Here is a 27338-nt window from a genome sequence, read left to right on the forward strand (position 1 = left end):
GCCTTCATTATCTTCACAAGGAGATTACAGTTCAGTTTTTGTATTACATCTTTCCCTTTGACATGCCTCTGTCTGAAGTAGGCCTTGACACCTTTTTAGGTGTAACATTCCATTCTCTGGGCTAGTTTGTCAAGTGTAATCCACATAGGAATTTTCTAGCAATTAGTTACTTTACAGTCTCAGCCAGCTTTTGCTTGTATATCCTTTCCAAAAAACTCATATCTACTTAAAAGTTCCATATGTCCATCAATAATTCTTGGCTCTGATCTGCTGACAACAGAAGAGCACCTGCCCCCGCTTCTCCTCACTTTCCCATTTTCCCTCCATTTTCCCCACTTCCACCCACTCCCCCCATTTCCACCTGCTTCCCCTGTTAGCCCCCCACTTCCTTGAAATCTCCCATTTCCCCCCATTTTACCTGGTTTCTGCTGGTCCCTTCACCGCTGATATTGTGGCACATGATGACATCACTGTGCACCTGTGTATGCTGGACACTGACAAACAAGGAAGCAGACATTTTCCAATCTCCTGGAATGCTTTCTTTGGCCACCAGGAGATTGATGTTGATTGCGGTAAGTTGCTGGAGAGTTCCAGGAGAGTTGACAACCCAAATGAGAAGGTCACCACCTGCAATTTCCCCTCCATGTCACACACCAACCTGACTTGGAATATATTGTCATTCCTGCACTGTCGCTGGGTCAAAATCTTGGAACTCCCTCCCTAATAGCACTGTTGGTGTACCTACACCACGTGGACTGTAGCGGTTCAAGACAGCAGCTCACCACCACCTTCTCAAGGTGGACCAGGGGTGGACTATAAATGCCAGTGATACACCCCGTGAAAGAATAAATATAAAAATGATTAAGGATTGCACAGATGTAAAAATGGGTAACTTGAACTTTATTGTTAATCTGCATCAAGCCAACTTGTTTGTTTTGATGCTGCCAGTTGCATATGCAGGAAGTACTGCCCGTCCTGTTGCGGCACAAAGAAACACAGAATCAAACATAATAGAGTAGGCGGTGTTAAAATACCAGAGGGGCGGGTTTTGTCAATGTCTGTCCCGGATCCGTGTCTATCCGGTTGTGTTCAACGTTCAGTGCTCTCATGGCTCTCCAGCTATATGTCGATCTCGCTTCCCAGCCCTGTCGCTCTGTTTACATCTTCGTTGAGAAGAACAACATTCCATTCGAGCTCAAAGAGGTGCGGCTTATGATCGGTAAGAAACAGACACCGGAGAGAGGAGAGAGAAACTAGAGAGGAGACAGGGTGACAAACCAGAGAGAGCTTGAGAAACGAGAGAGAGAGAGAGAAACAACAGAGGGAGGCCGAGAAACTAGAGAGAGGTTGAGAAACTAGAGACTGAGGAACCAGAGAGGACGAGAAACCAGGAGGGAGAAAGCAGAGAGAGAATGAGTGAGAAACCAAAATGAGAGAGAACCCAGAGAGAGAGAGAGAGACGCCAGGCAGAGAGAGTGAGAAACCAGCGAGAGATGGAAACCAGAAAGTGAGAAAAAAACCAGAGTGTGAGAAAAACCAGTGAGAAAAATCAGAGAGTGTGAGAAAAACCAGAGTGTGAGAAAAACCAGAGAGTGTGAGAAAAACCAGAGAGTGAGTGAGAAAAACCAGAGAGTGTGAGAAAAACCATAAAGAGAGTGAGTGAGAAAAACCAGAAAGTGAGAGAAAAACCAGAAAGTGAGAGAAAAACCAGAGAGTGTAAGAAAAACCAGAAAGTGAGAGAAAAACCAGAAAGAGACCGTGAGAAAAACCAGAGAGTGTGAGAAAAACCAGAAAGAGAGTGTGAGAAAAACCAGAAAGTGAGAGAAAAACCAGAAAGTGAGAGAAAAACCAGAGAGTGTAAGAAAAACCAGAAAGTGAGAGAAAAACCAGAAAGAGACCGTGAGAAAAACCAGAGAGTGTGAGAAAAACCAGAAAGAGTGAGAAACCAGAAAAAGAGTGAGAAACCAGAGAGTCAGTGAAAAACAAAAGGGTGAGTGAGAATCCAGAGAGAGAGAGTGTGTGTGAGAAACCAGAGAGAGATTGTGATAGAGAGTGTGTGTGAGAAACCAGGGAGAGAGAGAGAAAGAGACTGTGTGTGCATGCGAGAAACCAGGGAGAGAGAGAGAGTGTGTATGCGAGAAACCAGGGAGAGAGAGGGAGAGAAAGTGTGTGTGTAAAACCAGGGAGAGAGAGAGTGTGAGAAACCAGAGAGAGACAGTGTGTGTGAGAAACCAGAGAGAGGGAGAGAGAGAAAGAGTGTGAGAAACCAGAGTGTAGGAGAAACCAGGGAGCGAGAATGTAAGAAACCAGAGAGAGAGAGTGTGAGAAACCAGAGAGAGAGAGAGAGAGAGTGTGTGCGTGAGAAACCAGAGAGTGTGTGTATGTGAGAAACCAGGTAGAGAGTGTGTGTGAGAAACCAGAGAGAGACAGTGTGTGTGAGAAACCAGAGAGAGAGTGAGTGTGAGAAACCAGAGAGAGTGTGAGAGAAACCAGAGAGAGTGTGTGTGTGAGAGAAACCAGGGAAAGAGAATGTAAGAAACCAGAGAGAGACAGTGTGTGAGACACCAGTGAGAGAGAGAGAGTGAGTGTGAGAAACCAGAGAGTGTGGGAGAAACCAGAGAGAGTGTGTGTGTGTGAGAAACCAGGGAGAGAGAATGCAAGAAACCAGAGAGAGAGAGTGTGTGTAAGAAACCAGAGAGAAGAGAGAAAGTGTGAGAAACCAGAGAGAGTGAGAAACCAGAGAGTGTGTGAGAAACCAGAGACTGTGTTTCTGAGAGAGAAACGAGAGAGAGTGTGAGAAACCAGAGAGCGAGAGTGTGTGTAAAACCAGAGAGCGAGAGACAGTATGAGAAACCAAAGAGAGAAAGACCAGAGAGGGAGAGAAAAAAACCAGAGAGTGAGAAACCAGAGAGAGAGAGAGGGAAACCAGAGAGAGAGAGGGAAACCAGAGAGAGAGAGACCAGAGAGAGAGAAAAACCAGAAAGAGAATGAGAAACCAGAGAGAGAGAGGGAAACCAGAGAGAGAGAGAATGAGAATCCAGAGAGAGAGAAAGAGAGTGAGAAACCAGAGATGAGAGAGAGAATGAGAATCCAGAGAGAGAGAAAGAGAGTGAGAAACTAGAGAGAGAGAGGGAAACCAGAGAGAGAGAGAGAATGAGAATCCAGAGAGAGAGAGAGAGAGTGAGAAACCAGAGAGAGAGAGAGAGAATGAGAAACCAGAGAGAGAGAAAGAGAGTGAGAAACCAGAGAGAGAGAGAGAATGTGTGAGAAACCAGAGAGAACAAGAGTGAAAGCGAGAAACCAGAGAGAGAAACCAGAGGAGGAGAGATGGAGTGCTTTCCAGAGGTGCTGTTGTTGATTTCCTGATCAATGTGTCACTCCGTGCAGGAGAGCAACATTCCGAGGAATTTCAGAAAGTGAACCCACTGAGAAAGGTGCCAGCGATAAAGGATGGGGACTTTGCCTTGGCAGAGAGGTAAGCTGCACATGGGCACTAAGATCTTCATAGTAATGTCTGAAACCAGGTTGGCAGCTGGGGGCACAGTGGCATGAGAGTGGTGGAGCAGGGGGAATGGAGTGACATTGTGTCCTTCCTGCTGTCTCTGATTGGTGACCATCTGCTTTAAAATGGATGCAGTGCAACCATGACTGATCAGTTCAAAAAGCACAGCCTTTACTGAACCAAACAAACACAGCAGGAGCAACTCCCTTGTGGGTCTCTGTGCAATGAAAGACAGAAAGACTTGCATTTCTACAGCACTTGCCGTGAGCTCAAGATATCCCAAAACGCTTTACACCCAAGTGAGTATTTTTGAAGTGTAGTCACTGTTGTGATACAGGAAGCCAATTTGCTCTATTAACTATACTTCAAATAGTTTTGGGTTCCTTCACATTTACTTGAAAGCGCAGGTGGATCCCAGTTTAATACCACATTTGAGAGACAGCAGCTCCAACAGTGCAGCACTCCCTCAGTGCTGACCCTCCGACAAGTGCAGCATTTCCTCAGTACTGACCCTCCGACAGTACAGCACTCCCTCAGTGCTGACCCTCCGACAGTGCAGCACTCCCTCAGTACTGACCCTCCAACAGTGCAGCACTCCCTCAGTGCTGACCCTCCGACAGTGCAGCATTCCCTCAGTGCTGACCCTCCGACAGTGCAGCACTCCCTCAGTGCTGACCCTCCGACTGTGCAGCACTCCCTCAGTACTGGACCTCCGACAGTGCGGCTCTCCCTCAGTACTGGCCCTCCGACAGTGCGGCGCTCCTTCAGTACTGGCCCTCCGACAGTGCACTCTCCCACAGAAGTGACCCTTCAACTGTGCAGCACACCCTAAGTACTGACCCTCCAACAAATGCAGCACACATTCAGTACTGAACCTCCGACAGTGCAGCACTCCCTCAGTACTGACCCTTCAATAGTTCAGTACTGACTCTGCAACAGTGCAGCACACCCTGAGTACTGACCATCCAACAGTGCAGCACTCCCACAGTTTTGCCCCTTCAACTGTGCAGCACTCTTTTAGTTCTGACCCACCGAGACAGCAACGCTCCCTCAGTACTGACTTGCCAACAATGCAGCACTCCCTCAGTGCTGACCCTCCCACTGTGCAATGCATCCTCAGTACCGACCTTCTGACAGAGCAACACTCCCTCAGTAGTGACCCTCTGACAGTGTGGCACTCCCTCTGTATTCACCCACCAACACTGCAGCATTCCAACAGTATTAATCCTTCAACTGTGCGGCATTACCTCAGTACTAATCCTCTGACAGTGCAGCACTCCCTCAGTACTGACCCTCCGACAGTGCAGCACTCAGTAACAACCCTCCTACAGTGCAGCACTCCCTCAGTACGGACTCTCCAAAAGTGCAGCACTCCCTCAGTACTGATCCTCCAGCTGTGCTGCACACCCTGAGTACTGACCCTCCAACAGTGTGGCACAACCTCAGTACTGACCCTCCGACAGTGCGGCACTCCCTCAGTTCTGGCCCTCAGACAGTGTGGCACTCCCTCAGTACTGACCCTTTGACAGTGCGGCACTCCCTCAGTACTGACCCTCTGACAGTGCAGCACTCCCTCAGTACTGACCCCCCGACAGTGCACTCTCCCACAGAAGTGACCCTTCAACTATGCAGCACAAGCCAAAGCACTGACTCTCCAGCAAATGCAACACACATTCAGTACTGACCCTGCAACAGTGCAGCACACCTTGAGCACTGACCCTCTGATAGTGCAGCACTCCCACAGTTTTGCCCCTTCAACTGTGCAGCACTCTTTTAGTTCTGACCCACCGAGACAGCAACGCTCCCTCAGTACTGACTCGCCAACAAAGCAGCACTCCCTCAGTGCTGACCCTCTGACAGTGTGACACTCCCTCTGTACTGATCCTCCAACTCTGCTGCACTCCCCCAGCACTGACCTTTCGACAGTGCGGCACTCCATCAGTACTGACCCTCTGACAGTGCGGCACTCCCTCAATACTGACCTTTCAAACAGTGTGGCACTGTCTCGTGCTGACACTCCTATACTTCAGCACTCCCTCAGTACTGATGCTCTGACACTGCGGCACTCCCTGAGTACTGACCCTCTGACTGCGCAGTGATCCTTCAAGCACTGACCCTCTGATAGAACAGCACTCCCTCAGTACTGACCCTCTGACAATGTGGTGGTCCCTCAGTACTGTACCTCTGATAGTGCGGTGCTCCCTCAGTACTGTACCTCTGACAGTGAGGTGCTCCCTAAGTACTGACCCTCTGATAGTGTGGCACTCCCTCAGTACTGACCCTCTGACAGTGAGATGCTCCCTCAGTATTGCGCTGGAGAACCAGCCTGGACTTTATCTCCATTTTCCAGAGTCAGGCTTGAACTCACAACCTGCTGATCCAGAGGCAAGAGTGGTATCAACTAAGGCAAACTAAAGATTCAGTTTGGGGCCCTTACATCTTACAAAGCAAAGATACTAAATCCTCCTAGTCTGGTGTCAAATCCACTCCAGTTCAATGGGGAAAAGTGTTACTTACAGTAGGTAATGGAAAAATGGTGAAAACAATGGATGCGGTACAGATATAGCCTGTTTGCAGGTGACCTTTCTCTATATCTGCTCATGGGAATTCAGCCAGGGTATCTGCTCCAGTTTGCTATTCAATCAACAAGTCCTGAAGCTACCTGTCCAGTCTGAAAGTGAGGCAAGGCAATCTTCAGGCTTGACCACAATGCGTTGCCTGTTGAAGATCCCAACTCCATTAATTATGCTGAAAATGGCTATTCAGGCTGCTCAGGAGAACAGAGAAGTAAGTTGGGAACAGAGAGAGTGCACTAATGTGAACATTGGGAGGCAATGGCTTGGATTTTGTAGTCAGCGGTGAATGATCAGTGCTAGCCATTCATTACACATACACTCACCCACAGATTTTCTGTACACCTTTACATGGAAAGCCATTTCGGCGCTGTGTCATCTACCAGGGAATCGGGACCTGTGTGTATCTCCTTAACCAACAGATTAAAGGATGGTAACCAAGCAGCACAGAATGTGAGCCAGGAATTTTCAGTTAGAATATTGAATTCAATGTTAAATCCAGTCCAGGAAGTAAAATAAAGAGAGGGAAAGAATGATGGGATTAAGAGGGAGATAAAAGAGCCAAAAAGTTTTTTAAAAATCATATTTTTTCAAATCTGCAATAATAGTTAAATCTGAAGGAATAACTCTTCAGACTTAAAATTTGATTAACAGTGTGAGAGAGGTTGTTTGGCTATATTTAAGACAATCACAATCACTGTTAAAAGGGTGCTTACATTGGAATGGACAAGTTCTAACCACTTCCGGTGAGTTTAGTTGGTTAATTGGTTTTAGAAATGATATTTTTTCTTTATTCTTTCATTGGATGTGGGCATTGCTGGCAAAGCCAAGATTTATTGCCCACCCTAAATTGCCATTTCAGAGGACAGTTAAGAGTCAACCACATTGCTGTGGGTCTGGAGTCACCTGTAGGCCAGGCTGGTTTACGGATGGCACATTTCCTCTCCTAAAGGACATTAGTGAACCAGATGTGTCTTTACAACAATGAATGCTAGTTTCATGGTCACCATTCCTGAGATGAGCTTTTATATTCCAGATTTATTAGGTGAATGTAAACTGCACCAGCTGCAATGGTGGGATTTGAACCCATCTCCCCAGAACATAGCCTGGGCTTCTTGATTGTTAGTTCAGTGACATTATCAGTATTTCAGTGTCTTATATCATGTGGATGTATACCAGAGGATGGGAGGGGCTATTGATGTTCAATAGTATGAGGAAAGACTTGCAAAACAACATTGTTCTTGTTACGACACAGTTTCTAGATCTATAGGATCAAATTCTGAATGCGTGTGACAGGGGGTAGATGGAAGCAAACTGCTTCCGCTAGCTGAGACGTTTAAAACAAGAGCCAAAGATACATGATTGAATGTTAGAGATTTCAGGCAGAGGGGCCTTGGACTAGGGACAAGAATGATGCAATGGAAAGTGACACTAACAGACCATGATTCAGGCGGAGAGTGTCATTGACGGAGGGTGACGCTAATGGAGTAACTCTGTAATTCTTCCAGTGTGGCGATTCTGAAATATCTGGCATGTAAATATCAGACCCCTGACCACTGGTACCCGGCCGACCTCCAGAAACGGGCTCAAGTGGATGAATATCTAGCCTGGCAGCACACTGCACTGAGACTTCAAGCTGGGAAAATCTTCCTGATGAAGGTGAAGCGTTTTCAGCATCTTTTCTTAATGAGCGGAGCACAGATCATACTTAACCAGCCCGCACTTGCAAAACCTGAAACAAAACATCTATTAGATGCGATTCCGCGATTGGGCAGCACTTACTGAATAATCCTGAGTGCGCTAATCGCTCCCTCAACAACTAATTTAAGATAATCAGTCGAGCTCATAACGTGGCTCATTTATGCTTGCTGGAAGCAATATGTATGCGTATGCAGTGACCCACTCGCTGCAAAAGGATTATGTTCAAGCCTTACATCTCATTTGAATTACCCAGAAGCTTGGGAATCCTATAGTTGCTTTTTCCATGGCAACACCTCAGCCAATCAGAGTCAACTTGTCAACCAATCAGCTCCCTTTTCTCCTGTAATATTATTGTGATTATTTGAAATTTGGTATTTTTGTGCTTGTCATGATGAGTGCAAGATGAAAAACCTCAGCAACATGTCTCTGCTTTTAGCTTTATTCAAGTTCTGTATTACAAAATGCTTGTCCTCATCTCTCAGGTTAAACACTCTACATGGTTTGTGTGTGAACGCAGGCCTGGGGATTATTCTCTCTTGGTCACTCCTGTGAGGTCTCAATGTCTCCTTGCTCTCTGAAAGAGTCAGTGTTTGATGAGTGTTGAACAATTGCTCTGAGACTGGTTTTCAGTGGAAGCTGCTCCATTATTTGGCCCAATTGGCTTTATTTTAAAACCAGGGCTAATGTCAAACACCATGAGCGCTTTATGAGGACCTCACACGGTGTTGAAGTCACAGGTGTAAGAGAACTTTCAGACCTGACCTAGTGCCACCCAATTGCTGTCACCCAGCAATGGTGCCCATACAGTACTCACCTCTGGAGGATTTGCCTCCTCCAATAGCACTCGCAATGGCTGAGCAACTTTGGACAGCTTTTTTGCTGTTGGACGATGCCTCACACTCAGCCCAACCCCAGCCTAACCCACCCATCTCAGTTGGTAGCACCCTCACCTCTGGTCACCAAGTCAAGGGTTCAAGTTCAACCCCAGGGACCTGAGCAGAAAATCAAGGCTGACACTCCAGGAAATGCTACACTGCCAGGAATGCCGTCTTTCATTAAACTGAGGTCTCATAATGACCAAGCAATCTGTTTTAGTGATAATGATTTGAGTGGCAGTTATGGGCCAGGACAATGGGGACAATTCCCCTGTATGACTGCAAATAGTGCCATAGGATCTGCTACATCCACCTGAGAGAACAGATGAGGCCTCGATTTAACATCTCATCTGAAAGATGGCACATCTGACAGTGCTACACTCCCTCAGGACTCCACTGGAGTGTTAGTGTAGAGTATGAGCTCAAGACTTTGGAATGGGATTTGAACCCAGAGGTGAGAGTGTCACCTGCTAAGATCCAGCAGACAATGAAACCAGTGCTTGAAACCTCCTCCTCCTTCAGGTCCTAACCCTGAAAAGGGCATTGGCAACCATGGACTTCTATTGGATTGGTCCATGTTTATGCTTGCAGTATGGCTGACCAGGAAACTCTCCTGCTCTTACCATCTGCCATCAGCATATTGGGAGGTTTTACAGGCTGATAATCAACCTGTTTGGCCACGTTATGAACAAACCTTCCATGGTCATCAAGCCCTGAAGTGGGACTTGAACCCAGAGCTTCTGGTTCAGAGGTAGGGAGACTACCCACTGCGTCACAGTCTCTGGAACAAACATGGGAAATTTGAAGGAGGGGTGTCAGTTCAAAATGGCAGCATTTCTGTTTTATTTCTGTGAGACATGAAACATTTGGGGCAAAAAATGTGGAAGGCAGTGAAGGCACAAGAACAAAATTGGAATTTGGGGACAGAAACAAACTGAATTCAGGCTCAGACAATAAGAATTTGCTTTATCTAGCACCATTAATGGAGTAGCATCCTAAGATGTCTCATGGGAGGGTTATCAAACAACATCAGACTGAGCAGAAGGAGATATGAGGGCAGATAACCCTCTTGGTCAAAGAGGCAGGTTTTAAGGGTTGCCTTAAGGAGCAGGGGGAGGTAGAGAGGCAAAGAGGTTCAGAAAGAGAATTCCAGAACTTAGGGCCAAGGCAGCTGAAGGCACGGCCACCAACAGTGGGACATTTGAAATTGAGGACCAGAATTTGAGGAATGCAAGGATTTTGAAGGGTTGTGGGAGGAGATTCCAGAGATAGGGAGGGGTGAGGCCACTGAGTGTTTCTGAGCTGGAGATATTAAACTGAGGCCTGCGAACAGGGCAGGGAGCAAGGTTCCTTTTGGAGTGGGAGGTAACTGATGGGGGGCTGTTAACCATATGCCAGGCTGCCACAGTGTGAATTGGAAAAATGATCCCTCAGGATGGGAAGGCCAGGTATGGATTGGCATTGGTCCCATGGTGGCAGTTGCTGATTCCACACAGGATCTTTGACAACTCATAAGATCAGCCCATAGTTTCTCCTCTCTCTCTCACTCTTTAGCCAGCTCCTGTTTATGAGCTGATTGTTAGGAACTTCAGTAGGAACTTGCCTGCACCTGCCCTTTCCCTGCCCTCTCCCAAAGGAATGCAGATATCTAATTTCCATCAGGAGCCTGTTGATTCGCCAGGATGAAAATCTCAGCCTCAAAACAAACTCTTGTATTGCCCAGGGGAAATGAGCAGGCACACAGCTCAGAATCCTCCCTGTTACTTGTTTCCTTTCAAAAGGTTTCCAGTTACAGGGATAGTGTTGTAATCCATGAATAGCTCTGAAACACATATACGTTTTCTACCCACCGCGCTCAGCCCAGTGACCTGGGCCACACCGCGCTCGGCCCAGTGACCTGGGGCCCAGTAACCGGGGCCCCTCCACACTTGGCCCAGTGACCGGGGGCTCCGCTGCGCTTAGCCCAGTGACTGGGGACACCGCCGTGCCCGGCCCAGTGACCAGGGGCCCAGTGACCGAGGCCCCACCGGGCTCAGCCCAGTGACCTGGGGCCCAGTGACCGGGGCCCCTTTGCATTCAGCCCAGTAACCGGGGCCCCAATGCACTCGGCCTAGTGACCGGGGGCCCAGTGACCGAGGCCCCGCCGCACACGGCCCAGTGACCGAGGCCCCGCGGCACACGGCCCAGTGACCGAGGCTCCGCCACGCTCGGCCCAGTGACTGAGGACCCGCCGCACTCAGCCCAGTGACCGGGGCCCCACCGCGCTCAGCCCAGTGACCGAGGACCCAGCATGCTCGGCCCAGTGACTTAGGCCCCACTGCTTTCAGCCCTGTGACCAGGGCCCCACCGCGCTCAGCCCAGTGATCGAGTCCCCCCTCGCTTGGCCCAGTGACCAAGGCCCCACTGCGCATAGCCCAGTGACACGGGGGCCCAGTGACCGAGGCCCCTCCGCACTTGGCCTAGTGACCGGGGCCCCACCGCGCTTGGCCCAGTGACCAAGGCCCCACCACAATCGGCCCATTGACCCAATCCCCGCTGCGCTCGGCCCATTGACTGAGGCCACACCGCACTCGGCCGAGTGACCGGGGCCCCACCGCACTCGGCCCATTGACCGAGGCCCCGCTGCGCTTGGCCCACTGACTGAGGCCCCACTGCGCTTAGCCTAGTGACACGGGGGCCCAGTGACCGAGGCCCATCCGCACTTGGCCTAGTGACCGGGGCCCCACCGCGCTCGGCCCAGTGACCGAGGCCCCATCGCGCTTAGCCCAGTGACATGGGGGCCCAGTGACCGAGGCCCCTCCGCACTTGGCCTAGTGACCAGGGCCCCGCCACGCTCAGCCCAGTGACCGGGGCCCCAGCGCGCTCAGCCCAGTGACTGGGGGACCAGTGACCAAGGCCCCACCGCACTCAGCCCATTGACCGGTGCCCCACCGCACTCAGCCCATTGACCCAGGCCCCACTGCGCTCGGCCCATTGACCGAGGCCCCGCCACGCTTGGCCCACTGACTGAGGCCCCGCCGCGCTCAGCCCATTGACTGAGGCCCCCATTGCGCTCAGCACAGTGACCGGGGGCCCATCTTGATTAACCCTTTGCCTTGGGCTCCACTGTGCTGCCTACACTTGGGCCTGTGACTGGATGCTTCTATATTGCCTGTGATTGCGCTCGCTGTGCTCATGTCCTGGAGTGGGACTTCAACCCACAACTTTCGGACTCTGCAAGAACAAGATACAAAAAGGAGGTAACATTTCTGCCAGTGGCACAGCATTATGGTTGAAAGATTAATAATTTTCAGGCTTGTGCCAGCTACAGCTGTCAGGGCCAACAGTATCCAGGGCACCTTCCATTAAATGAATTGTCACCAAGTTCACTCGCTGAGTTGCTGCCTCTGATTCTGGTACCTTGTTGCTGATGCTGTTGGGGTCTTGTGTCTGCAGGCCATATTCCCACTCGTGACTGGAGGACCAGTCCCCGAAGACAAAATGAAAGAGGCTCAGGATGAACTGGCACAAGGACTTAAGCGTTTTCAGGAAAAATTCCTTCAGGATAAGCCCTACATTGCTGGGATGGAGATCTCTCTGGCGGATCTGGTTGCGATTGCTGAGTTGATGCAGGTGAGTGTCGGTGATAGGTGTTACTGCACAGGAGTAGCCTCTTCAGCCCCTTGCGCCTGTACTGGCTCTTCACCTAGAGCTGTCTGCCTTAACCCTGGATCCTTCTATATTACATTCATCTAATTCCTTTTTAAATGGTTCCGGTCTCTCCCTCAGTGAGGCCCTTGTAGTGAAGCATCTGTGTGGTAACAACCCTCTGTGTTGTCACATTGCTCCCAGCCTCACACCTTTCATTCTTTCAGTGAAAACTCTTTCTGGCTCACCTTGTTACCCAATCACCAGTGGAAACAATCTTTGTACTTGTTACCCTCCTGTGAACTTACATCATTTTGAAAACTGCTGTTCGTTGGGGGAGAAACTTTCTCTGTTGCAAAGAGGTTTGCAAAATTGAGATTTTTTTATTGCATTAATAACATTCATTTCCAGCATTCTGCTGCAGTTACAAGACCAGGTCAGAGGCTGCAGTGAGTAACTCACCACCTGACTCCCCAAAACCTGTCCACAAACTAAAAAGCACTGGTCAGACTGGAATACACCCCACTTGCCTGGATGAGTGCAGCTCCAACAACATTTAAGAACCTCGACACCATCCAGGACAAAGCAGCCCACTTGAATGGCACCCCATCCACAAACATTCACTCCCTCCACCATCGATGCAGTGGCAGCAGTGTGTACCATCTACAAGATTCACTGCAGCAACTCACCAAGGCTCCTTCCAAACCCACGACCACTACCAGCTAGAATGACAAGGGCAGCAGATACATGGGAACGCCACCACCTGCAAGTTCCCCTCCAAGTCACTCACCACTCTGACACCATATGCCGTTCCTTCACTGTCGCTGGGTCAAAATCCTGGAATTCCCTTCCTAACAGCACTGTGGGTGTACCTACACCACATGGACTGCAGCAGTTCAAGAAGGCAGCTCACCACCACCTTCTCAAGGGCAATTAGGGATGGGCAATAAATGCTGGCCTAACCAGTGATGCCCACAGCCTGTGAATGAATTTTAAAAAACCCTACCCCGTGTACTGTACCAACGGCACCACGGTTACTTCATGAACAGTTCCAATTTGGTGACCTACCACCAAGAGGGATGAGACACAGCATCATGGGAACACCAACTATCTGCAAGCTCCTCTCAAGCCATGCACTATCCTGTCTTGAAACTATATCACTGTTCCTTCATCAGTGCTGTTACAAAGTCCTGGAACTCCCACCAGCCTGGGAGCACCATTACTTCCTGTTAATGCAGAGGTTCAAGGAGAAGATCCACACAGCTTCTCGGAGCAAATAAGGTTGGACAATTAACGTGGTCTTGCCAGCATTTCCCCCACTCTTAAGTGTGCTTTAATTAGCTCTAACATCCATCTTAATAAGAAGTGCCCAGCACTGCACACAGTAATCCAACACTGGACCAATCAGTGGCATGTACAAAATCACAATTACTCTTATGTCCAATGAACAAAACACAGAAAACCATTGCCCAGTCCATCTCCGGTTCCATCTTTTTTAAAGTAGACCATTTAGCTGCCCCATCACAGCTGATCTTCCGGTTCGGCTATATCTCCCTGCACTACCCCCAAATCCCTGGATTCCCTTAATATCCCAAAAAGGCCAGGTGTGGCTTCACCAATACCCTGTAGAATTGTAATAAGACTTCTTTCTAATCTTAAGATAAAGGCAAAATACAGCGGATGTTGTAAATCTGAAACAAAAACAAAAAATGCTGGAAAAACTCAGCAGGTCTGACAGCATCTGTGGAGAGAAAGACAGGGTTATCGTTTCGAGTCCGTATGAGTCTTCTTCAGAACTAAAGAGAAGTAAGAATGTGGTGAAATATATACTGTTTCGGGGGGTGGGACAGGTGAAGCTGGATAGAGCGCCAGCAATAGGTGGAGGCAAAGGAGAGATTGCCAAAGATGTCACATGGATACATGGGGATCCTCATATTCATGTTGGGTGTGTGAAATGCAAGTCAGGCCCTTTCCCAGTTTCCAAAACGTGCACCCAACTCACGGCTGACTTCTCCTAGGAGTTCTGTTTTTTCACGTAGGACTCAGGTTTACAGTGCAGTTTGAGAACCATGATGGAGTGTGTGAGGAGCATGGGCGTGGAGGCAGGCTAAAAGGTCAGTCTCAGAACTCAGAGATAGCAGCTCATCTCCCAACATCATTTAAAGGCCTCCTAAACCTCACTCCTCACACTCCCACCCACCCCTGTACCCCCTACATGTCTCTCAGTTCCCCCATGCCCCCTCCATACCTTCTTATTGTCCCCTCAGTTACCCCGTGCCCCCTCCATGCCTCCTCAGCTCCTACATACCCCCTCCACATATATCCTTTAAAGCCACTCATCTAGTATCCACTAAGTACAGTCCTCAGGGGCCATGTAATAGCAATAGGATTTTGTTTAATTGCAGGTGCATAATGAAACTCTCATTCAGAATTCTACCATTGATACTGTTTAAAAAAAAAGCTGTGCTCCCATAGAAAAAGAAAAAAAATCACTTAAGTGGCCATTAAGTCATGTAAATAAGCAGCCATGTACTCAGAAACCACATTAAAGGCAGAATATGTTATCACAGCTTGTTAAACTGCCAGTCATTCCCCGAGCAGTTGTGTGAATAGAACTGTTGAGCTCAGAACATTCATAGATTTTGAAACTCAGCCAAGCATTCAGGATAGCCACAGCTATCAAAACAAACTATTACAGCTATTAAACCCTGAAATTGAAAGAATAGATGGTGTTACATTTCTATTTCAAATTAATGTCAATCAATGGAGGGGAGCAGGTGCTTAGATTTTGTTAACAGCAGCGGATTTGTTTTCAAAATCAGAGCTATCAGCACATTTAAGTCACTGAACTAAACATGGCAGGAGGATTTACTAACATATTTTTCTACATTTTTAAATGCGTATTGCTGAAAAAGAGAGAGACTTTTTTTGGGCTGAAGCTTTTCGTCTTGCACTCAGGACAATTTGTAAGAATACCAAATGTAAAGGGAACAACAATTTACACTGTATGAGAAGAGACTGCTGATTGGTTGGCAAGTCAAATCTGATTGGTACCCATAGAGAATGCACCAGTTTATGGTGACTGACAGTTAACTGCCAAGCATTATTTGAAATTTAAATAAGGCAGCTCGACTCGGATTGGTCAAGGCATTGCCCTGGGGAATGAACTAGCTAATCAGTGTCATTTATTTTGTTTAGCTGAAACAGATGTAAACATGTTCTTTTTGTCTGCAAAGGACAGGGTCGCTGTGTACTAATATATGTGGCTTCCAGTACACACAAATGCACCACATTGTGAGCCTGACTGACAATCTTAAATTGGTTGTCAGCGTAATTCTTAGCACATTGGACAACATTTGCTAAATGATCCTCAATCACGGAATCACATCTAATGTTGTACTCTGTTTTGAGTTTTGCATGCACAGGCTGGTTGGATATGGTCTGTACACTGTCCATTGCAAACAGTGGCTGGGACATGCTGTTTGATGTGATCCATCAGTCTTTGGGACATACGGCCTACATACCAAGCATCACTGGCACTGAAATATATACCACATTACTCATTTGTGTGATAGGCAGAACGTCTTTTTGGCTTGACAGCAGCTTCCTGTTACTGACAAATACCACTCCTGTTGATACTACATAGTAGCAAAGTGAAACAGCTGACTTCACCTGTTGCTTAAATTATTGAGATACCTTGCCCTTTCAGAGTAATCTGAGGTAGACTGGGCAATTTTCAGAGCCAAAAGTGACAGCCTTACACCTATTCATGAGTTAGCATGATAAACAGCGTGAAATGATCTGATCAGCGTAGCCATTATCCTGCAGGATGCCTTTGATGCCCCTATTTCAGCATCAAGCTTGAATGATGAGCAAATGGCTTGGGCCCTATTTACAAGGTTGCCAGTAAGATCAATCTTATAGCGTGTGGAACTGTAAGAATCCCAACGTATATACTGAACAGTGAAGAGAGGCATGTGGTAAACTGTGATATAGAGAACCCCCGGCAGATTTCTCAACTAGTACGTCAAGGAGAGGGAGTTGATTTGGCTGCTCCATTTTAAAGGTGAATTTAAGCGCAGGATGGGGTCCATTAAGACATGTAAGGAAATTATTACATGCAGCTGTGGATTTAAATATAGTGAACGTATCATCCACATATCGGAAATATGCGAGGGTTAGGAGGTTAGGGATCATTCCATCGAAGGCACATTTCTCATGGAACCTAAAACAAAGATGTTTGAGAGAGCTGGGCCTAGAGGGGATCCCATGGCAACACAATCTATTTGGGCATACATGGTGTCGTTAAAACTGAGATCAACTGTGTGAGTTGCCGAGTTTATAAGTTCGATGAGTACTGATTCACGCAATGGTGGTGGGTCCAGATTACCATGATATAGTGCTGCAGCACAAATAGCTACGGTTTCCTTAAATAGAACATTGGTGAATAGGCTAGCAATGTCAAATGAGCACATGGGTCACAGCATTGCTATCGATATGCAAGTCCTGTATGGCTTTTGCAAGTGTGAAGGAGTCCTTCACCGTGTATGTGGAAAACTTGGCCAAAACTGGTTGTAACAATACCCCCAACCATTTTGACTATTTGTATACCTGAGACAGAGATACAACATTACACCATCCCCAACGCTGCGCTTGGTCTAAGGTGCGCAAAATTTCTTTCATTTTGATTTGATCTGTTTATGCTGCTACATTGCTTCAGTGGATGACCACACCATAAACCGGACCCGTGTGAAATACACCTGCACTGTAAACTCACTGCAGCAGAAATACTTTGGCAAGGCAACTAACAACATCACTAAACATGTCACTAATCTTTCTGTCCATGCTTTGAGAGTACGAGGTTTCAATTTCATCCCAAACCAAAGGGAAGAGGTATTTTCTGAGTTCAAACTGCTCTCTCCCAACTGTGCCGCCACAAATCAGCGTCCACTGAAAATGCTGAATCCTTGAAAACAGACCTAGCTGATCTAGCAAATGCATATTGTGGGATATTGAACAACCTGTCTGATTTTCAGATGCAATGCAAATGTTTTAGTGTTACATAGAAACATAGAAACTAGGAGCAGGAGTAGGCCATTCAGCCCTTCGAGCCTGCTCCGCCATTCATTATTATCAAGGCTGATCATCCAATTCGATAGCTTGCTCCCGCTTTCTCCCCATACCCTTTGATCCCTATATCTAACTCCTTCTTGAAAACATACAATGTTTTGGTCTCAATTGCTTTCTGTGGTTACGAATTCCACAGGCTCACCACTCTCTGGGTGAAGAAATTTCTCCTCATCTCAGTTCTAAATGGTCTACCCCATATCCTCAGACTGTGACCCCTGGTTCTGGACTCCCCCACCATCGGGAACATCCTTCCTGCATCTACCCTGTCTAGTCCTGTTAGAATTTTAGCGGTTTCTATGAGATCCCCCCTCATTCTTCTGAACTCCAGCAAATATAATCATAATCGACTCAATCTCTCCTCATATGTCAGTCCCATCATCCCAGGAATCAGTCGGGTAAACATTCGCTGAACTCCCTCTACAGCAAGTACATCCTTCCTCAGATAAGGAGACCAAAACTGCACACAATATTCCAGGTGTGGTCTCACCAAGGCCCTGTATAATTGCAGCAATACATTCCTGTTCCTGTACTCATATCCTCTGACTATGAAGGCCAACATATCATTTGCCTTCTTTACCGCCTGCTGCACCTGCATGCTTACCTTCAGCGACTGGTGTACAAGGAGACCCAGGTCCCGTTGCACATTCCCCTCTCTCAATTTATAGCCATTCAGATAATAATCTGCCTTCCTATTTTTTCTACCAAAATGGATAACCTCACATTTATCCACTTTATACGGCATCTGCCATTCATTTGCCCACTCACTCAGCTTGTCCAAATCACACCGAAGCACCTCTGCATCCTCCTCACTCCTCGCCCTCTCACCCAGCTTTGTGTCATCTGCAAATTTGGAGATATTACATTTAATTCCCTCATCTAAATCATTAATACATATTGTGAATAACTGGGGTCCCAGCACCGATCCCTGCAGTACCCCACAGTCACTGCCTGCCATTCGGAAAAAGAGCCGTTTATTCCTACTCTTTGTTTCCTATCTGCCAACCAGTTTTCTATCCATCTCAATACACTACCCACAATCCCATGCTCTTTAATTTTACATGCCAATCTCTTATGTGGGACTTTGTCGAAAGCCTTCTGAAAGTCCAAATAAACCACATCCACTGGCTCCCCCTCATCAACTCTACTAGTTACATTCTTGAATAATTCCAGTAGATTTGTCAAGCATGATTTCCCTTTCATAAATCCATGCTGACTTTGTCCAATTCTGCCACTGTTTTCCACGTGCTCAGCTATCAAATCTTTTATAATGGACTCTAGAATTTTCCCCGCTACCAACATCAGGCTGACTGGTCTATAATTCCCTGTTTTCTCTCTGCCTCCCTTTTTAAATCGTGGGGTTACATTAGCTACCCTCCAATCAGTAGGAACTGTTCCAGAGTCTATAGAATCTCGGAAGATGACCACCAATGCATCTACTATTTCTAGGGCCACTTCCTTAAGTACTCTAGGATGTAGATTATCAGGCCCTGGGGATTTATCAGCCTTCAATCCCATCAATTTCCCCAACACCATTTCCCTACTAATACCGATTTCTTTCAGTTCCTCCCTCTCACTAAACCTTGTGTTCCCCAACATTTCTGGTATGTTATTAGTGTTCTCCTTTGTGAAGACAGAACCAAAGTATGTATTTAGTTGGTCAGCCATTTCTTTGTTCCCCATTATAAATTCCCCTGTTTCTGACTTAAGGGACCTACATTTTTCTTCACCAATCTTTTTCTCTTCACATATCTATAGAAACGTTTACAGTCAGTTTTTATGTACCCTGCAAGCTTACTCTCGTACCCTTTTCCCCTTCTTAATCAAACCCTTGGTCCTCCTTTGCTGAATTCTAAACTGCTCCCAGTCCTCAGGTCTGTTGTTTTTTTCTGGCCAATTTGTATGCCTCTTCCTTGCATCTAATACTTTCTCTAATTTCCCTTGTAAGCTATGGTTTGGTCACCTTTCCTATTTTACTTTTGCGCCAGACTGGAATAAACAATTGTTGCAGTTCACCCATGCGTTCTTTGAATGTTTGCCATTGCCTGTCCACTGTCATCCCTTTAAGTAACATTTCCCAATCCATCATAGCCAACTCGTGCCTCATATCATCGTAGTTTCCTTTATTAAGATTCAGGACCCAAGTCTCAGAAACAACTACAGCACTCTCCATCTTGATGAAGAATTCTTTCATATTATGGGTTGCTCATCCCCAAGGTGCCTTGCACAACTAGATTGCCAATTATTCTTTTCTCATTACACAATACCCAGTCGAGGATGGCCTGTTCTGTAGTTGGTTCCTCAATGTATTGGTCCAGAAAACCATCCCGTATATGCTCCAGGAATTCCTCCTCTGCAGTATTGTTACTAATTTGATTTTCCCAATTTATATGCATATTAAAGTCACCCATAATTACAGATGTTCGTTTATTACATGTGTCTCTAATTTCCTGTTTAATGCCATTCCCAACATCACCACTAGAGTTTGGGGGTCTATATACAACCCCCGCTAACATTTTTTGCCCCTTAGTGTTTCTCAGCTCTACCCATACAGATTCCACATCACCGGAGCTAATATCTTTGCTCACTATTACGTTAATTTCCTCTTTAACCAGCAATGCAACTCCACTGCCTTTTCCTTTTTGTCTGTCCTTCCTAAATACTGAATACCCCTGGATGTTCAGTTTCCATCCCTGGTCACCCTGCAGCCATGTCTCCGTAATCCTGACTATACCATACCTGTTTACGCCTATTTGCGTGGTTAATTCATCCACTTTATTGCGAATGCTCCTCGCGTTAAGGTGCAAAGCCTTAAGGCTTGTCTTTTTAACATTACTTGTCCCGTTCCCATTGTTTTTCACTGAGGCCCTGTTTGATTCTTGCCCTTGATTTCTCTGCCTATCACTTTTCTTATTCCCCTTTCTATCTTTTGTTCTTGTCCTTGGTTCCCCCTCCTCTGACTCCTTGCATAGGTTCCCATCCCCCTGCCATTTTAGTTTAAGCCCTCCCCAGCCACTCTAGCAAATACTCCCCCTCAGACATCAGTCCCAATCCTGCCCGGGTGTAACCCGTCCAGTTTGTACTGGTCTCACCTCCCCCAGAACCGGTCCTAATGTCCCAGGAATCTGAAACCCTCCCCATTCACACCATCTCTTCACCCACGTATTCATCCGATGTATCCTGCTATTTCTACTCTGACTAGCACGTGGCACTGGTAGTAATCCTGAGATCACTACCTTTGAGGTCCTACTTTTCAACTTACTTCCTAACTCCCTATATCCTGCTTCTAGGACCTCATCCCTTTTTTTACCTATGTCGTTTGTACCAATGTGTACCACACTCACTGGCTGTTCACCCTCCCCCTTCAGAATGTCCTGTAGCCGCTCTGAGACATCCTTGACCCTAGCACCAGGGAGGCAACATACCATCCTGGAGTCTCGTTTGCTGCCACAGAAACACCTATTTATTCCCCTTACATTTGAATCCTCTATAACTATTGCATTCCCACACTTTTAACTCCTCCCCTGTGCAGCAGAGCCAACTGTGATGCAATGAACTTGGCTGTTGCTGCTTTTCCCTGAGAGGCCATTTCCCTCAACAGTATCCAAAGCGGTATATCTGTTTTGCAGGGAAATAGCCACAGGAGATTCCTGTACTGCCTGCCTAGTCCTCTTGCTTTGCCTGGTGGTCACCCATTCCCATCCTGCCTGTGGACTCTTAGCCTGCGGTGTGACCACCTCTCCATACGTGCTATCCACAATACTCTCCACCTCGTGGATGCTCTACAGTGTCCCCAGCCGCCCCTCCAGCTCCAAAACCCAGGCTTCCAGGAGCTGCAGCTGGAGACACTTCCTGTACATATGCTGGCCCCAGGCACTGGAAATGTGCCTGGCTTCTCACATAAAGCAGGAGGAGCACACCATGGCTTTGAGCTCTCCTGCCATGACTTACCCCTTTAAATTAAATTAAACCTTTTGGCAGATACTTAATATCAATTACTCTCGGGCCTTTCTTCCCTGCTCCTTGTTGTTACAGAATATAACCCTTACAAATGATGAACCACAAAATAAGACCTTAAAAACTATAAGAAATAAAAGTAGTAAATGCCATACTCTTGGTACTCAAAGGATCACCTTGTTCCCTCCTCACCGAACTCCCTCAGTCACCCCTGTTCTCCCAGTTTCTCTTCAATTCCCAACTCCTCTCATGCTTCTCTTCAACTCCCGGCTCCTCTCGTGCTCCTTTTCAATTCCCGGCTCCTCTCGCACTCCTCTTCAACTCCTGATTCCTCTCACGCTTCTCTTCAACTCCCAACTCCTCTCGCGCTTCTCTTCAACTCCCGGCTCCTCTCCTGCTCCTCTTCAATTCCCAACTCCTCTCAGGCTTTTCTTCAAATCCTGACTCCTCTCTCACTCCTTTTCAACTCCTGCTCCTCCTGCGCTGCTTTTCAACTCCCAACTCCCCTAGGTGCTGCTGACTGCCTGTCCCAGAGAGCTCCTCTCGCCCTCTCCTCTAGCAAGGCCTTAAGACCAACCCAGACTTACACATCAGTAACCCTGAAAGGGACAGGAATAGTCAGTCTTAACATGCGTGATTATGTCAACAAAACGCATGCCATTCTTAATGACCGGCCCAAATTCGTATCCATCGACCTGAGCAACAGGTTGGACTGTTTATTAGGTGGCTATCAGTTTACCGAATCAGGCAGCAGTGGACATTCTGTGATTCACAACTGTTTTATTGTTAAACTATAGTTCAGTACAAATACCAGTTTCCACTCTTACCTTCAGGATCCTTTGCTTGTCCAGAAGCAAAAACCTGTCTACTGTGGAAAAACCCAGCTCTTAAGTATAGGCTTCACTGAGCATCACCTGCTCTCAGTTCCCTCTGAAGCTTGTCCTGGTTTACTCTTTCTAACATTGTCAGATTCCCTTTCTTTTAAGAAAATTTTAAAAAACAATTATATTTAGACAAAAGTACACAGATATAAATATGGATAAAAATAACTGTTAAATAGCGAGACATCCTTCTCTTAGAACTTAGAACAATTTTTCTGCAGAGGCATTGCTCTTAGTGAAACAATCCGATAGTTGCTGATTAATATCTACCCACCTTAGCTTAGGGATCTCTTTCCTGTCCAAGATCTGCTCTGTCTATCCTAAGCCTTTTCTCATTGACACTTTTTGTAGAATGTACGTTATCCCACACTCTGTTGGTATTGTTCTTTCAGTTTCTTTTTATATAGCATTTCCTCCAAGATCTTGGACAAATAGAACACCATGTCAACAAGCATCAACCAGACCAAGAGTTTCAGCAGCTAGTGTGCTCTTCACCACTCTTTTTATTTTCTTTGCTCCCATGCCAAGGGGCAGCTTTTCCCATTCTTTCTCCCACAAGAAATATCACAAACCCTCCTGCACTGGAAAATCCATCGCCAAGGTTTGCATGTGAGGCTTCGCTAAAAATGATTCATTTCATGTTACTGGGATCACCCAAAGCTGGGAACTTCAGCATACACTCCTCTATTTTTAAAGTTTTATTTGCTCTCAAGATGTCCTCCACCTTTGGATTTTTCACGACAGGACTAAGTTCTAGCACTTGCATCTAGCCTTGCCTGTGTGCCTAACCAATTGAGCTCTCCATTGAGACTCCTCAGCTGTTCCTTATCATCCTTGGTAGCAGCTGTATCTTTCTATCTGGATCTGGTACGACTAATTGCGATGGGATTGACATTGTCCAAATAAGACTGTTGATGTAAAATTACATTTGACTCACCCTGTTTAATCTCCAAACCCACATATTTGAAAGCCCCAGAAGCTTGACTGCCAATTTTAAATTCCTTCCTAATTTGATTAATAACATTTTCTTCAAAGTCATTCATGCCCTCCCCCCAACAAAAAAATCATCCACACACACCATAAAGATGCCCAAAGGTTTTTCGTTACAGTGCTATTAGAACATGGCTGGGTCAGCCTTCAGTTGTGAACATCCTGACTTTAACAGAACTGCCCTTACCAAAAAATACCACACCCAAGAAGCATCATTTAACCCAAAAACATATTTATTCAATTTCCAGCACTTCCCCTCTATTCATGGTGCTTCCTTTGGAGATTGTAAGCATGCTTGCCTCTTGAGCAGGTTAGCCTGAAGCAAAGCCGCTTTGATATCTATGGAGTTACATTGGAGGTGGTTCAAAGGAGGTTTACTAGATTGATACCTGGAATGAGTGGGTTGTCTTATGAGGAAAGGTTGGACAGACTGGGCTTGTTTCCACTGGAGTTTGGAAGAGTGAGGGGTGATTTGATTGAAGTGTACAAGATCCTGAACGGCCTTGACAAGGTAGACATTGAAAGGATGTTTCCTCTTGTGGGTGAGTTCAGAACTAGGGGCACTTTTAAAATTAGGGATCTTCCTTTTAGGACAGAAATGAGAAGAAACTTTTCTGAGGGTTGTGTGACTTTGGAATTCTCTGCCTCAGAAGGTGGTGGAGGTGGGGTCATTTAATATTTTTAAGGCAGAGGTGGATAGATTCTTGTTAGGCAAGATAATCAAAGGCTATTGGGGATAGATGGGAATGTGGAAATTGAAACACAAGAAGATCAGCCATGATCTTATTGAATGATGGATCAGGCTCAAGCGCCAAATGGTCTGCTCCTGGTCAATAAACATTTTGGGATTCTTACAGTTCCACACGCTATAAGATTGATCTTATCAGCAACCTTGTAAATAGGGCCCGTGCCATTTGCTCACCATGCAAGCTTGATGCTGAACTAGGGGCATCAAAGGCACCCTGTAGGATAACAGCTACCCTGATCAGATCATTTTGTGCTCTATATCACGCAAACTCATGAATGGACCTAAGGCCATCGCTTTCAGCCCTGAAAATTGTCCAGTCTACCTCAGATTACCATGGAAGGGCAAGGTATCTCAAAAACAGGTGAAGCCAGCTATTTCACATTACTACAATGCAGTATCAACACGAGTGGCATTCATCAGTAACAGAATGTTGCTGTCAAGCCAAAAAGACGTTCTGCCAACACACAAATAAGTAATGTGGTATATGAATTTCAGAGCCAGTGTGATGCTAGGCATGTAGGCTGTATGTTGAAAGATTGGCGGATTGTATCAAACAGCATGTCCCTTCCGCTGTTCGCAATGGGCAAGGCACAGACCATATCCAACCAGCCTGTGCTTGCAAAACTCAAAACACAGAATACAACATTAGATGTGATTCTGTGATTGGACAACATTTGCTATATAATCCTCAATGTGCTAAGAATTACACTGACATCAATTTAAGACTGTCACTCGGGCTCGCAGTGTGGTGCATGTATGTGTACTAGAAGCTACATATATTAATACATAGGGACCTGTTCTTCGCAGACAGAAAGAACATGTACATACATTGCGCCTGTTTCAGCTAAACAAAATAATTGACAACCAATCGCTAGTTCATTCCTCGGGGTAATGCCTTGACCAATCAGGGTCACGCTGCCTGGTTTAAATTTCAAATGATGTTTGGCAGTTAACTGTCAGTTACCATGAAATGGTGCATTTTCCATGGGTATGTCTATACCAATCACAGCCCACTTGCCAACCAATCAGCCCTCTCTTCTTATACAGTATAAATTGTTGTTGCTTTTACATTTGGTATTCTAGCGAATTGTCCTGATGAGTGCAAGACAAAAAGCTTCGATAAAAAAGATCTCTTTTCTTCAGCAATACTCAAGTCCTGTACTACCAAAAGGCTATTTTTAAATGTATTATGGCAATTTCACCAATGGATAAAGTACTGTAATATATGTCAACACTTCACAATGTTGGATGATGTAATAGTTAACTAACCTTTGCAGGACAGAGCCCTGTAATGAATCACTGCATTAAAAATACATCGACATGACAAAGCAGCATCTAACAGTGTCATTTGGAGGTATCAAAAACTATTACACTTACCTGTCAGAATGTTCTTGACTCCCGAGCAGCCTTCCACTAGAGGTCATGAACTCTCCAAGGACTGGGGGTGAGCTTTGTTTGGGATGTGAGTGGGGTGGATGTGGGGGTTGTGAGGTGGGTGGGTGTTGGTCTGGGTGTGGGTTGGGGTTGTGAGGGTGGCTGTGGGTGTGAGGGGGTTGTAGGATGTGGGGGTGAGAGTGTCTGTGGGAGGTGGGGATGAGTTGGGAGTGGGTGTGGGGTGGGGGGTGCCGGTGGATGTGGGGTGTGATTTTAGGGGTCATACTGGGATGGCAATGCAGGTTTTGCAGCATGTGGGAGCCTCGCAATATGAACCACAAGGGAACATAAGAAATAGGAGCTAGAGTAGGCCCTTTGACCCCTCGAGCCTGCTCCACCTTTTATTATAACCTCCTGCGCCTACCATCAAAATCCCCATTTTCCTTAACTCCCTTAGGAGAGGTGCTCGGGAGTCAAGAATATTCTGACAGGTAAGTGTAATAGTTTTTGATACCTCCAAATGACACTGTTAGATGCTGCTTTGTCATGTCGATGTATTTTTAATGCAGTGATTCATTACAGGGCTCTGTCCTGCAAAGGTTAGTTAACTATTACATCATCCAACATTGTGAAGTGTTGGCATATATTACAGTACTTTATCCATTGGTGAAATTGCCATAATACATTTAAAAATAGCCTTTTGGTAGTACAGGACTTGAGTATTGCTGAAGAAAAGAGACCTTTCTTATCGAAGCTTTTTGTCTTGCACTCATCAGGACAATTCACTGCAAAGTAGACTACTCCCCTACCCCCAACACCGCCCCAGTCATTTGGAATGAGTTAGTTGGAGTAGTGGTAGGTGACCTACAACTAACCTAGAACTCATTGGGGATAGGGAGGTGTGGGTGGTTGGGGGGTGGGGGGGGTGGGGGGGTTATGTGTGGAATCAGCCATCATGCCCTCTCCCCTGTAGCTTGTGCTAGGAAATGCACACAATGTTGGTTTTGCTGTTTCATTCGCAAGGTGCAGGAGACATCACCTGGAGTAGAGGAGTGTGTGTGAAGTGAATGTTACACAAGGATAAGATTGGACTGAACTGTGATGCTCCCATGGTTGAATAGCTCACCAACACTCGTGACTTTGGCTCACACAAGGACAAAGTTAGGAAAGGGAAAGGGCATTTTATGTGATGTTCCATATAAAACCCCAGAATGTTACAAATGGTGCTATGGTTCTGAGGCAGACCCTAATTTAACAATATTCTCTGGGTGCCCAGCAGTGCAGGTGGGTACAGTGGGTACCTAACAGGAAACCTAATACAACATAGCAATAGGTGCATTTCTGGCAGTGGATTGATGGGTGAGGCAGTGACCCAAATTGTGGGGTTTTAACACTCATATTTTCCATGGGAAGTGTGTGCTGACAATTGTCCTGTTTGTTTTTGATGTTTCCCTGTGTTTCTCTCTCTCTCTCCTGCTCCCTAAACCTTGCACCATGTTAACTGACTCTTTCGCCCCCTGACTGCAGCCCCTTGGTGTTGGATATGACCCACTGGAAGGTTCGGCAACACTCACCTCTTGGCGTGACCGAGTGAAGATGGCAATCGGCAAAGATTTATTCGACAAGGCTCATGAAGCAATCCTCAACACCATGGAGTCACTAAAATCACTGGCCGAGAGCCAGCCTGAGATATTAGCAGCTTTCAAAGCCAGCATCATGAAATATTTAAAATAAAATGACGAAGGGTATTAAAATCACAATTCACAACTACACAGTTCAGTGAATGTGGTAAAGCTACTAATACCACATAGATCTTTTTTTCATTTATTCGTTCATGAGATGTGGGCTTCGTTGGCTGGGCCAGCATTTATTACCCATCCCTAATTGCCCCTTGAGAAGGTGATGTTGAGCTGCCTTCTTGAGCCGCTGCAGTCCATGTGGTGTAGGTACACCCACACTGCTGTTAGGAAGGGAGTTCCAGGA

The 27338-nt window shown here is 46.4% G+C and overlaps 1 protein-coding gene across 1 annotated transcript; it reads left to right on the top strand.

Annotated features, from left to right (window-relative positions):
• The first annotated feature begins 1034 nt into the window (after positions 1-1034).
• On the top strand, positions 1035-27115 carry LOC121285931 (glutathione S-transferase theta-1-like). Its single transcript, XM_041202888.1, has 5 exons — positions 1035-1219; positions 3388-3475; positions 7584-7734; positions 12087-12263; positions 26883-27115. The coding sequence occupies exons 1-5, from the start codon at positions 1108-1110 to the stop codon at positions 27087-27089; spliced, it is 735 nt and encodes a 244-aa protein (XP_041058822.1). The 5' UTR covers positions 1035-1107; the 3' UTR covers positions 27090-27115.
• The last annotated feature ends 223 nt before the right edge of the window (positions 27116-27338 follow it).

This window comes from Carcharodon carcharias, chromosome 13 (assembly GCF_017639515.1).
Source record: "Carcharodon carcharias isolate sCarCar2 chromosome 13, sCarCar2.pri, whole genome shotgun sequence".
Lineage (NCBI taxonomy): Eukaryota > Metazoa > Chordata > Chondrichthyes > Lamniformes > Lamnidae > Carcharodon > Carcharodon carcharias.